Source organism: Triticum aestivum, chromosome 1D (genome assembly GCF_018294505.1).
Source record: "Triticum aestivum cultivar Chinese Spring chromosome 1D, IWGSC CS RefSeq v2.1, whole genome shotgun sequence".
Taxonomy (NCBI): domain Eukaryota; kingdom Viridiplantae; phylum Streptophyta; class Magnoliopsida; order Poales; family Poaceae; genus Triticum; species Triticum aestivum.
The window spans coordinates 25622621-25635676 of record NC_057796.1 but is presented as its reverse complement, the minus strand read 5'-3'; the positions used below and the strand labels follow the sequence as shown (position 1 = coordinate 25635676).

The 13056-nt window shown below is 49.0% G+C and overlaps 1 protein-coding gene across 1 annotated transcript; it reads left to right on the top strand.

The window, feature by feature from the left end:
* Window positions 1-2039: 2039 nt before the first annotated feature.
* Window positions 2040-11686, top strand: LOC123157274 (uncharacterized). Its single transcript, XM_044575534.1, has 8 exons — window positions 2040-2062; window positions 2389-2699; window positions 2958-3047; window positions 3987-4070; window positions 10817-10866; window positions 10962-11158; window positions 11238-11456; window positions 11552-11686. The coding sequence occupies exons 1-6, from the start codon at window positions 2040-2042 to the stop codon at window positions 11013-11015; spliced, it is 612 nt and encodes a 203-aa protein (XP_044431469.1). The 3' UTR covers window positions 11016-11158; window positions 11238-11456; window positions 11552-11686.
* Window positions 11687-13056: the final 1370 nt, after the last annotated feature.

Genomic DNA, 13056 nt, shown 5'->3' with positions numbered 1-13056 from the left:
CGATAGTATCTTTCTTTGATTTTGCATGGATATTCGTGTAAAAAATTCTTTTCAGTTTTTCTTTTTTCTTCTTGCATACTATATCACTTGACTTAGACTTGGTTAAGTCTCAGTCGACTGAGACCTAGCTACACCCTATAATTAATCGTTCACTACTTGTGCATAATGAAAACTCTCTCTACCCGTCTCCATCACCGCTCTCTCGTCATCGTTCCTGGCACCACTCTCTCCCGACCATCACCGTTCCCAACCATGTGTATTCTTTCCTCTTTTACCTCCCATCTGTCCTGGCTCCATCCCTGGAAGAGGGCCCGGCGCACTATCGGCATTGTGCGACTCAAAGACAGAAATTGGCCATCGCCCGTGCTGCATGCCTTCATTCCCTTCGGGACGTCACTGTTCTGTCGTCCCGTCCGTCTGATCCAGACGTGTTCGCGAGCACTGACCGGACACCTCTTATATTTGTCATTCTTTATCTGCGTATCTCATATCCGGCACCTTATATTCATACTACCCATGCACACGTTGATCTATTCACGTGATCAAACGACGAACAACAAAACTAAGCTGCAAAGGAACACAAGATCGGCTGCAAATGGACATAACATACTTCACAACATCCAAAAGATCATAGTTCGTCCACGGACAAGTTCATAAACTTCTACAACTAAAAACGATACAAACATTAAAGAGGAGGAGAGGGGGGGGGGGGATCACCACTTCCTCGCCGAGCCTTTGCTCTTCCGGTCGCCGGCGCAGCTGTAGGCGTCCGCGGCTGGTGGAGGGTCTTGGTCGACGGAGAGGACGATGAGCCCCTTCATCCAACGGAACGCCCTATCCTGCTCCCACTTCAGCCTTGCCACCCGAGCCTTCTCCGCCACTGCCTCCGTCGCTTCGCGCTCCGACTGCTCAATAGCTAGCCGGAGCGACTTGGCGTTCTTCCATTGGAGGCGGCGAGCGTCCGTCTCCGCCGTCGTGACGAAGCGACAGTACACCCAGGCGAGGAGACGCGCGTCCTCGTCGGTGTCCGGTAAATCGTCCCATGGCGGCGGTGGCGCGCGGACTGCTCCGCCGCGTCCCTCTTCTGTGCACGCTGCCTCTCGCGGCGCGCACCTCCGACTCCGGAGTACGCGTGCGGGCTGGAGGCGCGGGCACAAGCACCCAACGCTGGCCGCATGCCTGAGCGGACGACGGGGGAAGGAGGCGCCGCGGGGCCAACGCGGACTATGCTGGCCGGGCGTCGCTATGCGAGGGCCGGGAGGGTCCAGTTTCGGCGTCCTCGCTGCACTGGCGCGGGTGGTGCGACGACACTCCAGATCCGGTCTCCACCTTGGACCACTCCAACACAATGCGGAGGGCCATCTCCTCCTCGTAGTCAAGCTTCGAGCCGGAGTCGCTGCCGGAGCTGCTCATCGTGGTGGATGGGATCAGAACTGGAGAGGGAGAGGAGTAGATGGAGCGAGAGAGGGAGAGAGTGAGCTAGGGTTTGAGCTCGCCGTCTCGATTGGGTTTTTGTGTGGGGTCAGTGGGAGGCCGGGCCTGTTAGGCAGACGCGCCCGGGCGTGCCCAAGCCGCCCTATATTTGGACTGGATATGAGGGGTGCCGGCCAGACGGGCATTTGTCCGCGGTTTGAGAGGTCCGGTTGGGTCAAAGTTTTGTGGTCGGTCACTGACAGGATGGCCTGACAGGGCGTTTGAGACAGGTATGAAATGCCTGGCTGTAGATGTTTCCTTTTTTGACAGTAAAGCACATAAAGATGGTGTTAACGGAAACCTAGGGAAGAATTTTTCCATTTTAGGGGCTCAGGCAAGGAGATCCTTCGTTTCTAAATATAAGTCCTCTAAGAGATTATATTAATATGGACTATATATAGATGTATATAGACATATTTTAAAGTGTAGATTCGTCCATTTTGCTTCATATGTAGTCCATATCAAAATTTCTAAAAGATCTTATATTCAAGAACGGAGGGGGTATTTGATATTGCCATCGACACACTCACTGTTGCAGGCGAAAAGTAAAGAATACTATTCGGCCCATGTCTAGGTCTCCGCCGCGTCAGTAACTATCTCTATATAATGCAATGTGGGGGTTGCAACACGGAATCTTTTTTTTTCATCTAGAAAAAACACGGCACCTTTTGTTGCAAGAATTCATCTTATCACCACCAATTTTATTCTCGTGGCGATTGGCATATCATAATGCAAATAGTTTATTTTTCAATGCTGGCCGACTTTATCACAGCGTAATTAGAGCGTGTTGCGTTAAACATCTAAACATTATGGCAAAGAAAACATTTAAACATTGCCACAAATTCTTGTAGTCGCATTATTTCTAGTATTTTTCTTGAATCTGACTCCTCACAAATTTCCTTGGCGCCTAAAAAGGGATTCCGTTTCCTACCAAATAATTTGGCTGCTTTGGACTTGGCGCCCTCTGGTTACCTTCCTCGTCCTCATCAACTCCCTCCTCCTCAAGTACTACTGCGTAGCCTCCGGCCGAGCCCCTCTGCTCGACTACCAGCGCCGCGGCTGTGCCACCGGCCTGAGCCCGAGGGCAACGGCGACGGCCGCGGTGATCTCGCCGGTGGGCGGCGGCCTGGTCCACGACCACGTGACATCAGCCGTCGCCCTAGGTGGTTGCCCGCGGCCTCCTCCGCTTCTTCGAGGAGCTCGGCAAGCGCAGCGCCTGCGAGCAGGTCAGTCAGCGCCCTTCGTCCCCTCCACTGTCCCCAAGTGTACCGTACCCAGTCTCCACGGTCACGCGCTCATCCTGCTCGCAAGAGCAGCAAACCTGTGAGTTGCACAGGAGGTGTTTGACGTAATTCCAGACTGGGATCTTCACCCTATGCTCCCATATCTTAGCGAGCGTTACTTACTCTTCCGTCCATCTTCTTCTCCTATTACTTATTACAGTTAGAATTTGTCTAAGGACTGGTTCCGTCTTCATTAATCAGGTACGTATATCACAAAGGGAAAATTTGGGGCCAAGGTCAAGAAGGAGACGGTTTTCTTTTGTTGCCCAGTCCAGTACAACCAGCAAAAAGGTTTGTCTCAGATTACATTTATTACTTGCATAAGCTAGTAGTTTATCTTTTTTATAAAGCTTGGGTTGACAACGTTCGACTGAGTTTGCTAAAACGATCACTAGAGGAGCAATGGATGTTCTGTCATGCTTATTTATCTTATTATTATCAATTTTTGTGCATGAATTGCGGATTATTATTCAATTGCAATTGTTTTGCTGGTAGTAATCTGCTGCTATCCTATTGTATGAACAAATATAACTACATTGTCATAACTTCTTGTCGTAAGTGTATGTGTATCTCCAGCGAATATAAATTACTCGTATTATTTTGGTACAATTAGCTCATGTCCTGAATAGACTACATTTATCCTATTACACATACTATTTCCATATTTCAAATTCACTTTCTTGTCATGTGTGAAATCCCTTTATCTAATTTTCTAGTTTAAAATCAGCTAGATGTCTCGAGATAGGAATTGGATGGTACCAATCATTATTCTTGCCCAAGTCTAGGGGGAGAAGATTGATTCTGGCTGGTACCATCACATCTGAGGTAAGACGTTTGATTTTCTAGATACCACCACTTCTTGGTGCAGTACTATTTACCTAGCTGTAGATATTCTTCTTTATGAACTACGCGCTTAAGACGTTCAAGCATAATACATCAAGTAATGTCCCTCAAGATATTGTGTGAATATACCTTATGACACTTACATATCTACAATAACATATGGTACCTAGCTCTGTGATAAGAAATGATCTACTGGTAGCATCATCCTCTTGTGAATGTGAATCTGTTGCTATGATCCTGGTGCTAAAATTAACAAAACTGTATGAAACTGCTTCAATATCTTTTGATTTTTTTTGCGTATCCTTATACAGTCCTAAATTTGTCAAGACTGCAAGCAGGTTTGTGCTTTCTTTTAACTAGTCCAGCTCGTATGCTCTTCTCTTTCAGGTGTCAAGTTCTATAGGAGGATCTTCTATTGCATCAAGAGAAGACGCCATCTTGGCACACTGGAAACTACGCAGCAAGCATCTGGTAATCTGAACTATCTACATATAAATCTAGACAAGTTGTGTGCACTTAGCAGAAAAGATCAGAAGAACTTGAACAACTAGGTTAGTTTCTATATTAACTTCTAGTCCAATGTAAATGACGTAAATGGGGCTGAGTATGGGGTAAAAGAACGTCATAGCTACTGAAGATCTCAAAGAAAAAGAAGGATAGTTACTGAAGCTTAAACCCTTGCCCATTAGCAAAGGACATTATCATAACATAACCGTAGATGCTGCAGTTTGGTTGCCATATTTGATTAGTAAATATGAAGTATTCTATAGGAGAGGCAAACCATAAGTATTCCAGAGAGAAGAAAAATCTTGATTCTTGACTATTGTTGTATGAAACTCGAGAAGCTGCCCCCCTTCATGTATACATTTGATTAAACAGAACATGGGTGATGAATTGACGGCGAATATGAGTGGTTAAATGCATTGCATATCTCAGCATTGCTTTTAAATACAGCTTCCCTCTTTGAGCATCTTTTCTAGTAGCAAGAGAACCCATAACTTCTCTCGGTAAGATTAACCTTTTAGGTTAATCGCTCATAAGAAATGGCTACATACATTGAGAAATTGTGTAAGATTTTGTGCTAACTGGTTTCAGAGGCACCCATGATACATCCCAAGGTAGCAAAATAGGGTAATTAGTTAAATGAAGAAAACTAATAAATCATTTAGGAACGAAATAGAGTTGCTTTAGAAAAACATTAGTACAAGCTAAGTTCCTTAGGTGAGAATCTGGTATGTGGGCAACTGATTGTAGGTGGCTCGTGTTTGGCATCCTTGCGAACGATTTGATAATCTCTAACTACAAAATCTGAACTTTGAACATAGCAGGAATTGGTCAATGCCATTGCAATACGTCTTTTACGCCATAACTTGTTCTTGAGACTTGGTAGTAGTTTGGTGCCCAAATGTGGTTCTAAAGGCTTCCCCCAGTTATCGAATTGTAAGATCATCCAAACAGACTTCCCCTCTTAAAATGGACAAGTCGGGAACTGAACTAGCAAGTCCAGAAACACATGGTCCTGTAGATAAGTTATTTACAGCTCTTGAACAGGCATCAGACTTTTCCTTTTCAGTGCTGCAAGAGTCATTCAGAACTGTTGATTTCGTAGTCACGGTGCAAGCATTGTCCTGGTGAACAACGTCACTATCCCCTTTCTGTGTTCAGTTTATCTGGTTTATGATCATGAACAACTGTACACTTTGAGGGGAAGATCAAGCGAGTCATCCAACAGTTTTAACCTGTCTGCCTGTGCAATGATATCCATCTCCTTAACGTCACATTCACTTAGATAAGTAGAACATAGGCTGTGTACATGAAAGATCTGTAGATGATTTAAACCTTAATGAATACCACACTGCATGCGCTAGCCCTTGGCTTTCTCGCCGAGACTTCAACATGATCTGCCTGGAAGCTCACAAGAACAATAATAATTTGCATTCCCGGATGATGGCGCGCTTTAAGCGGATGCTGAATAACTGCGCTCTCAAAGAGCTTTATCTTAGTGGTTGCAGGTATACCTGGTCCAATGAGCGGGAGAGGCCTACTCTTGAGCGCCTCGACCGAATATTCGCCACAGCTGATTGGCAGGAGATGCATAGCGTTTGTTTCCTCCGCAGCCTGTCCACTGCCCACTCTGATCATGGCCCCCTTCTCAAGTGCTCGCCTCCTGTGCGGCTGCACAAGCGTTTCCACTTCGAGCTGTTCTGATTGAAGTTGGATGGCTTCCAGGAGGTTGTCGCCGAAGCCTGGGCAGCGCCCGTGCCGGATGATCCCTTCCAGCGGCTCAGGTGTAAACTGAAACTCCCAGCCAGTGCTCTCTCCTCTCGGAGTGACCGTTCTACTGGCAGCATCTTGCCGTGACTCGCAACATCATCTACGGTCTACCGGCTGGAGAAAGCATCAGGCCGCTCTCCCCCGACCAATCTGATCTCCACAAATCCCTCAAGCAATCGTATCTCGGGCTTGTATCGCTTGAGCGTCAACCGATCGCTTGCCAAAGCTCTAGAACGAACTGGCTTAAAGACGGCGACGACAGCACATCTTTCTTCCATATTGCACGCCTCCTTCCATCGCCAGAAAAATAGGATCTTCAGTCTGAAGTGTCTGATGCCCTGATCACGGACATGGCCGGCATGTCTCCTGAGGCTTTCGCCCACTTTTAGCGGCTGCTCGGTACTTAGGTTGTGTGGAACTTCTCCTGGAACCTTGTATCTCTCTTCAAGCTTCTGACCTGTCCGAGCTTGACACCCCATTCAGCGAGACCAAAATTTGGCAGGCTCTTGAAAGGATGCCGGAGCACAAGGCTCCGGGCTCTCACCACCGATTTCCTGCATGCTTTCTCCGCCTGATTGTGGCTGTGTTTCAGCAGCTCTTCGAGCTGAGAGGCAGTGGTTTCCACGTCCTTAACCAGGCTCTGCTGACCCTCTTGCCGAAGATACCTGAAGTGGATTGCCTGAGCGATTTCAGGCCCATAAGCCTCATCCGCATCATCCGCAAATTATTCGCCAAGCTGCTCTCCCTCCATTTGGTGCCTAGGCTTAGTTCTCTGGTCTCGCACAATCAGAGCGCGTTCATCGGTGGCTGCTGCCTGCACGACAACTTTGTGTTGGTCTGGCAATCAGCGCGGCTCCTCCACCAGCTGCCGCGCGCTGTTAAAGCTTGACCTCACCAATGATTTCGACTCGATCTCCTGGGCATTTGTCCTCCAGGTTCTTTGACGCATTGGCTTCAGTGTGAGGTTCTGAGGCTGGCTGTGGATTGTGTGGTCTTCCGCCAGCACCAGGGTCATGATCAATGGCACGGGAGGCGCACCATATGGCACTGAAAAGGCCTACAGCAAGGGGGGCCTGCTTTCACCGCAAATTTTCATTGTTGCCGTGGATGCCCTCTGCCACTTAGTTCTCTGCCCCCTGGACTTCAGTTTCCTTCAGCCACTGCACTTTCATTGGCAAATCCCCCCCCCCCCCCCCACCCCCTACCCCCACCCCCCGCCCGTACACTGACGATGTCGTTGTCCTCTGCCACCCCTCCAGGCAGGACCTCGACCCCATCAAGGACTTGCTGACCGTGTTTGGTGTAGCCTGGGCTGGTCACCAACCTTCTGAAGAGCTCCGCCATGACCCTGAACTCCTCGGCTGCTCGGCCAAGGATATTAAGCAAATCTCCCAGTTCGGTTGCCTGATTACTGAATTATCATTCAAGTGTCTCGTCATCCCTCTGATGGTCACTTGGTCAGGCGGCCAACCTGTGTGCAGGTGCAACCCCTTGTCGAGTGTGTCGCCAACAGGCTGCCGACATGGAAGGCACACATCCTTGACATGGCTGGTCGTACCACTCTTGTCCAATCTGTGCTCACCTCCATTCCTATTCACCAGCTGCTCGCTCTCTCCCCGCAAAAGAAGGTCATTAAGCAATGCGACGAAATTCGGAGCGGCTTTATCTGGGCTGGGCAGAAGACAACCAAGGGTGGCCATTGCCTGGTCAATTGGAGCCATGTCTGTCGCCCTATTTGGCTTGGCGCCCTGGGCATCCTGGACCTCGACCGTATGGGCATGAAGTTAAGCCTTCGATGACTTTGGTTCAGCAAAACTGACCCATCCAAACCATGTAGTAGTCTCAACAGCCAAGCTTTTCCCTCAGAGCATGCTCTGTACTATGCCTGCATTCTCAGCAAGCTTGGCAATGGCCAGTCCTGCCGGTTTTGGTCTGACCGTTGACTCAGCGGCAGTGCGGTGGCGGAGATCGTTCCTGGCATCCTCGCCAAGGTTCCCAAGTGTCGACGCAAAGTATAAACTGTGGCCATGGGGCTCCAGAATGGGGCTTGGATTGACGGCATGCTTGGTGGCCTTTCGTTGCTGGACCTGCATCGGTTCGTGCTGCTCTGGCGGGCAGTGGACACAGACAACCTTTCGGATGAGCCATACTGCCTTGTTTGGAGATGGACAGAGTCGGGAATCTACTCTGCCCAATCATGTTACAGGAAGACCTTCGACAGGCTCCATTTGTTGCCGCGCTTGGAAGCTCACCTGCTGGTTGCGGCCGGCACGTGCAATGCTCCTCACGTTCTAGATGATTTGGAAGCACAGGAGTGCCTGCACGTTTGATAGCGCGCATCTGAACTCTCATGCCCCCCTCAGCGATATCCTCAATGAGGGTTGTGCATGGGTCTTTGTAAGGACCCAAGGGAGGATCTCACAGGAAATTGAGAGGAAGGGGATGAAATAGGGGAGTTGGTAGAGAAAGGGGATGAGTGACACAGAGAACACAGAGAGAGATTCAGAGTTTCCTTTTCTTCAGAGATGATAACTACACAGTACAGTCTGAAGTTTAAGTACACGCCCACCACAGCTACACCACACATGCCTCCCTTGCTGGGTCAACCAGCCACTTGAGGTCCCTGACGAGTGGGGTCGGGTCCCGCTGCCTGGTGGTCCGTCGCCACCTGCGACCCAGTCAGAGGTGGGGACGTGACACTCCCCCTGCCTTGAGATTTAGCTTCTTCCCGGAGAGTGGCCGCCGGAAAACGCGAGCGCAGGACATAGTAATCTTCCCACATCATGTGTTCATCCGGGATGCCGCTTCGGCGTACCTTGACCTGTGGTATCGCCGTGTTCCCCTTCTTGACCATGCGACATTCTAGAATAGCCAACGGTTGCAGTGGCATGGCGGAGAGATCTGGCGGCTCCGGCAACTCGGAGAAGACCGGAGAGTAGTTCGCGGTGAATGACTTCAGCTGTGACACATGAAACACGGGGCGTATGAGGCTTAAGGGCGGAAGATCCAACCGATAAGCTGCAGCTCCAATTCGTTCCAGAACTTTAATGGGCTCATAGAATTTGAGAGCCAATTTGGTGCATGGTTGATTGACGAGCGACGATTGAGCATATGGCTGGAGCTTGAGGAGCACATCTTCATCTACCGCTAAAGCACGGTCTTGGTGATGCTTCTCAGCTTGAGCCTTGATGCGCTCCTGTGCGCGGCAAAGATGCTCGCGGAGCAAAGCCAGAGATCAGCACGATCAGCTGATAGCTCTGCTAATGAAGAGTCCAATTCATCCTCCAAGCTAGGCATTGCGCCAAAATTCGGATCAATTCCATACAGAACTTTAAATGGGGTGCAACCCAGGGATGTATGATAGGAAGAGTTATACCAAAATTCTGCCATCGGCAACCATTTCTTCCTTTTTGCTGGACTGTCGCGTACTGAACATCGCAAATATTGCTCTAAGCACTGGTTCACACGTTCATATTGACCGTCCGTCTGCGGGTGATACGCTGTCAAGTAGCATAATTTGGCGCCTACTTCCTTAAACAACTTCCTCCAAAAATGACTTGTGAAAACTCGGTCTCGATCCGAGACAATGGACGCTGGAACTCCATGTAAGCACACCACATCATCTGAACATATAAAGGACGAGAGACCTGCTAGGCAGAACCAAGGCATCCATGTCGCCCCCGCGTCGCTATGAATAGTGCGGCGAAGGCGGGCAGCGAAAGTGAAGGCGGGCAGGGAACCGAGTCCGCGTCTTCAACCCAAGTCGCGGCCTCCTCCTCGTCCATGTACGCATCTTCGCGCGCCCCTCCGCTCCCCTCCCGCGGCCGCGCGTCCTCTGCTCCGCCCCGCCCTGAGGGCTGGCCGCCCGCCGCCAAGTTCGCCGGCCCGCGCGCGCGCACCTGCACCGGCTCCGCTTCATCCAGCCCGCGACGCGGCGTCCGTCGCCTCCTCCTGCGCCACGCTGGCTCCGCCGCCCCCGACCGCGCCCTTGCGCATGCCTCTGCAGCGGCTGCGCGCCGACGGGCCGCCCTCAGCGCCCCCTGCGCGGCCGCCGGCTCTGCCTCTGCCCATGCCCCGGCCGGCTCCGCCTCTGCCCGCGGCCGGGTGCTCCTCTCCGCGCGTGCCCTCGCAGCCGGAAGAGGCAGATATGTACGGCGCGCCGTCTACAACGGGGCCCGCACCCTCACCCTGCCAATACGCTCTGGCTCGTCGTCTACATCCTCGATGCCGTGGCGTCCTTGTCTTCCTCGTCATCCCGCTCGCCATGTTCTACTACAAGGGCGACCAGGCCAAGTCAGTCTTCTTCCTCCCTTACTTCCTCTATCTGCCCCGGCTTGATTCGCTGGCTGATTCAATCCGCCGTGTTCTGCTCCTGCATCCAGGTCCGTCGGGAAGAGGCTCAAGAGCGCCCTCATCTGGGTCGTCGCCTGCGGCCTCATCATTGGCATCCTATACGGTCCATGCGGATCCCTTGCCTTTTGCCTGCCTGCTCACCCCCATTTGCGACGCTCTGCTATGCTCACCCCTAATCTGCTTTGAGATAATCTGAACCGATTTAAGCTTGAGATGTGAATATACACACCTTGGATTTAATCTGCCTGCTCGTCCAAAAGATCTGCCCCCATTTTCTTGGATGACATGCCTCCCATACTCTCGCCCCTTGTGCTCCATCTGTGTTGGTACCCTTTCATGGTTTCTTGTCTCCACTTCTTTCATGATTCATTCTTTTCAAATACTAATTCAGGTTGTTACTAATTTGACTGATGTGGTGGTGTAATAATTCAAGTCGTGCATGACGGTCTGCTAATTTCCTTGATGCTTCATCAGGTTTCACTTTTTTGATACATTGATTGGTTCCCAAGTTGATGCGAATAACCAAAATGAATGGATATTACTTATGGTCAGACTAAATTTTCCGTGTTTTTGTGTGTGATTATGCTCAGGTTTTGGAAGAATTGGGCTAAGGGGTGATTGCGCTCAGGTTTTGATGCAGGTTCTTTTGAAATCTGAAACTTTGGTTTGGTATGATAGACAATGCTATTAATATTTGAACAGACAATATAGTTAGGTTTGGTTTGGTTTGAACAGACAATGCTATTAAACTTTGGTTTGGTTTGGTATGATCATGGGGCCGGCGGCTAAAGCACTTAGGCATGGTGGCGGAGGCGATGTACATGGGCGTGTCTGCTAAGCAGGCCACTGCGTGGGTGGCGAAGTGATGCGGTGAGGTTAGCATCTGTAGGAACCCCTGCTGGTCGAGACCCCAGTGTGCGGAGGAGACTCCGGTACATGTGAGCTTCCTTCTGTTTTTATTGCTTCTTTCCTCATCTTCCTAACCAGTCTTCTTTTTCCCATTTTCTTCAGGTTTTCTAGGGTATGTTTTGGGCTGTTTCTTTGTTGATATCTTCCCTCCTGGGCTTTGATTTGGTTCCCATAATGGATAATTCTAAATGCGCGGATGATTACAGAGGGTTCACGGGCCTATCTACACTAATTATCTCTGCCCCCTGATTTTCAGGGGGTGTGGCCCGTCGCCCTCTCTAATCTCCAATCAAACACTGCGAGCTAGCACCATTCCGTAAAGTAAGTAAAATCTGTCCGTCGTTCTAGCATTGCTCCTATATAATTATGTGAGTCCTACTTATCACACCATGGGACATGTAATGGACCACCTCCAGGTTTGCTAGACAGCTGCAGGCTTGCACCATCTAAAGAGGAGGATCTCAGATGTAGATACGACGGAGCAAATTTTGTTTTGTGGTTGCAGCATAGCCTCGGTTGACGAAGCACTACATGGCTTTGATCACTCGAAACACCCAAATACAATATGATGGTAAAAGAACTTTTACTTCTTAGCATGCTCTTCACATACTGTTATTTTTTTTAAATGCTGCTACTTTACCTGCTATACAATGCTAATTATTGTTGTATAAACAAATTTTATTGCTTAATGCTGTTACTTTACCTGCTATCCACTGCTAAGTATCATAGTATAAACCTTTTTTGTTGCTTTGGTTTGCCCCAGGTTCGTCCTTGCAATATGGAGCCACCCACTCCAAATTCAGTAAGTTGGAAGCACTGACACGCCCTCGCTAGAGCTGCTCTGGTACGCTCTTTTCTAAATCTTTTTCATATACCAAGTTATGCGATGTATGCTTATTACTTATTTCATGTACAAGTCATGTTTACCCATCGAACTAGGTATGTATGCATGTTATCTTATTATTTTGAACTGGGGTAGCAGAGGAGGGGAATTCACATTGTAGGAGAGGAGGGAAATTCAAAAAGTACTCAAGTGAACTTTGCCTAGCAGAATTCTCTTCTTTACATGTTTGACCCCAATATAACTTTGTCCTAAAATTGACTTTTGATTTCAGTTTGAATCTGCCCAGACCTTCGTGAGAACGATTCTAAAAACAATGGCGGCGCACCGTGATTTGCCTCCTCCTAGCTACTGTAAGGTAGATGGAGATGGGCATGTCCTTGCTGGGGTAGAAATTGAAGTTCCTGGGAGCGATGTCTTGCCAATGCCGCAGATAAAAAAAATTGGGCCTCTACGAGCCACACCCGCCTCGTGACCTAGCACTGTTGTACCCGAGCCTTTTAGCGTCAGTGTCTTCTGTTTAGTTGTGAGAGGTGCTCTTATTGCCTTATCCATGTTTAGTGGTCACGTACTGCCCACGTTTATTTACTTGCTTCATGATGGTAGTTCGAATAATCTCTGTGTCTTTAGCCTATTTGGTTTTATGTTTTTTAGTTCTCGCTTACCTATGACGATCGTAGGTGTTGTGGATTTACCAAAGATTGTCTATCTTAGGTGTTCTGTATGATGTTTCTTTCTATGACGCTTTACCTATTCTTTCTTAACCTTCATTATAACCTTTTATACATCTGAGGCCTCTTGCTCCCGTTGTTCGAAAGAGGAAGCGTATGTTCCTTAACTCTGTTGATGCTGTTCATTTCTTTCCACATGCCTTGCTAGACAGGCCTTGTTCCCTTAGCGTGTGTTTTGTTTTCCGTGTCCAACAGGAGATAGGTTCTTTCCATTGCTTAGTTCTGCTGAAACTGCCAAAAACCGTAAAAGGTGTAGCTTCTTGTTGAATAGGCTCTGTGCTCATAACAAGGGTGGTTAGTCTGCATTTCCCACTACTTTCATAGGCTTCATGCTTTTTGATTGTGGTTC